The following is a 2,393-nucleotide window of genomic DNA, read 5'->3' as shown; positions in this document are numbered from 1 at the left end:
AGCAACCTGTCAGTGTGGGAGAAGCAATTCATGTTAGCTACTATAAATCTTGCCTTACCACCAAACAGAGAACTGACACAGGAGAAAATATTTATGTGTCTAATGAATGTAAAGAAAACATGTACCAGAAGTCAGAACTCATTAGAGATCAGACCCTTCGAAGTGCAGAGAATCCATATGAATGCAATGGGCACAGAAAAGCCTTTCACCAACAAGTATCGCTAATTGGGCAACAGAGACTCCACACAAAAAAATCTTATGAATGTAAGGAGTGTGGAAAAAAGTTTCCTCGTAAGTCAAGCCTAATGATACATGAGAGTGTCCACACAGGGGAGAAACCTTATGATTGTAGGGAGTGTGGAAAAGCTTTTACTCGTAAGTCAAACATGACCGCACATCACAGAATGCACACTGGGGGAAAACCTTATGAATGTATTGAGTGCGGGAAATGCTTTTCTTATAAGCAACACCTCATTGCACATCAGAGAATCCACACTGTGGGAAAATATTATGAATGTAGTGAGTGTGGAAAAGCTTTTATTCATAAGTCAAGCATGATCATACATCAGAGAATACACACAGGGGAAAAACCTTATGAATGTAATGAGTGTGGAAAAGCTTTTATTCGTAAGTCACACCTCATTACTCATCAGAGAATCCACACAGGGGAAAAACCTTATGAATGTAGTGAGTGTGGAAAAGCTTTTATTCATAAGTCAAACCTCATTACTCATCAGAGAATCCACACTGGGGAGAAACCTTATGAATGTAGTGAGTGTGGGAAAGGTTTTTCTGATAAGCCACAGCTTTTTAGACATCAGAGAATCCACACTGGGGAAAAACCTTCTGCATGTAGTGAGTGTGAAAAAGCTTTTATTCTTAAGTCACACCTCATTACTCATCAGAGAATCCACACTGGGGAGAAGCCTTATGAATGTAGTGAGTGTGGAAAAGCTTTTATTCGTAAGTCAAACCTCATTACTCATCAGAGAATCCACACTGGGGAGAAGCCTTATGAATGTAGTGAGTGTGGGAAAGGCTTTTCTGATAAGCCACAGCTTTTTAGACATCAGAGAATCCACACTGGGGAAAAACCGTATGAATGTAGTGAGTGTGGAAAAGCTTTTTCTGATAAGTCAAACATGACATCACATCAGAGGATCCACACTGGGGAGAAACCTTATGGATGTAGTGAGTGTGGAAAAGCTTTTCTTCATAAGTCAAGCATGATCATACATCAGAGAATCCACACTGGGGAGAAACCTTATGAATGTAGTGAGTGTGGGAAAGGCTTTCCTTATAAGCCACACCTCATTAGACATCAGAGAATCCACACTGGGGAAAAACCTTATGAATGTAGTGAGTGTGGAAAAGGCTTTTCTCGTAAGCCACACCTCAATACTCATCAGAGAATGCACACAGGGTAAAAACCTTATGAATGTAGTGAGTGTGGAAAAGCTTTTATTCGTAAGTCAAACTTCATTACTCATCAGAGAATCCACACTGGGGAGAAGCCTTATGAATGTAGTGAGTGTGGAAAATCATTTTTCTGGTAAGTCAAGCATTAGATCACATCAGAGAATACACACAGGGGAAAAACCTTGTGAATGTAGTGAGTGTGGAAAAGCTTTTCTTCATAAGTCAACCATGATCATACATCAGAGAATCCACACTGGGGAAAAACCTTATGATTGTAATGAGTGTGGAAAAGCTTTTTCTCAGAAGTCACACCTAATCAGACATCAGAGGGTCCATACAGTGGAGAAACCTTACGAGTGTAGTGTGTATCTTCAAGCCTTTACTTACCAGACAGGTTTCATTCAAGATCAGAGTATTCATACACGATAAGAACCGCATGAATATAATGAGTGGAAATCCTGTTGCAGGCAGTCAAGTTTTATTAAACATCTGAATTCACGTTGGAAAGCAGAAATGTGTTACACGTGTGTTAAAAATCATACACAAACCTTTTCAACACAGTGGAAAGAATACATGCTTCAATAAGTAGCATATTCACAGAAATGAGCAAACACACAGCATTGACTGAAAAATCATTTTCTGAAGTTAATCATTAGCAGAGTCACAGACCTCAGAATTACAAAAGCATGTCAATCAAAAGATTGGCCACCATTAAATCTGTTATGGTGTGTCGAAGCTTACAATGTGAATGAAAAAGAAACCATTAGCAAGAGTGCAAATACAACATTGTTAAAGTGCAATGGATGTGGAAACATTTTGAAAGTCTCGGCAAGTGTTAAATAATAAACATAAGGTGTATCATTTCAGAAGAGAGGGTATTTGCTGCTAAAATAAGTAAGATGCAATTTGTACATGATCTTTTGTTGTGAGGTGGTAAATGTGAATGCTGTTTTCAGATTAAATGTTAATAACAA

The 2,393-nt window shown here is 38.6% G+C and overlaps 1 protein-coding gene across 1 annotated transcript; it reads left to right on the top strand.

Moving 5' to 3' along the window:
• The first annotated feature begins 386 nt into the window (after positions 1 to 386).
• LOC131482922 (zinc finger protein 84-like) lies at positions 387 to 1,848 on the top strand. The gene is given in 2 exon segments (XM_058679153.1): positions 387 to 1,531; positions 1,614 to 1,848. Coding segments are annotated over 2 exon segments (1,380 nt in total).
• The last annotated feature ends 545 nt before the right edge of the window (positions 1,849 to 2,393 follow it).

This window comes from Ochotona princeps, chromosome 21, assembly GCF_030435755.1.
Source record: "Ochotona princeps isolate mOchPri1 chromosome 21, mOchPri1.hap1, whole genome shotgun sequence".
Lineage (NCBI taxonomy): Eukaryota > Metazoa > Chordata > Mammalia > Lagomorpha > Ochotonidae > Ochotona > Ochotona princeps.
This window is presented reverse-complemented; position numbering and strand designations above follow the sequence as displayed.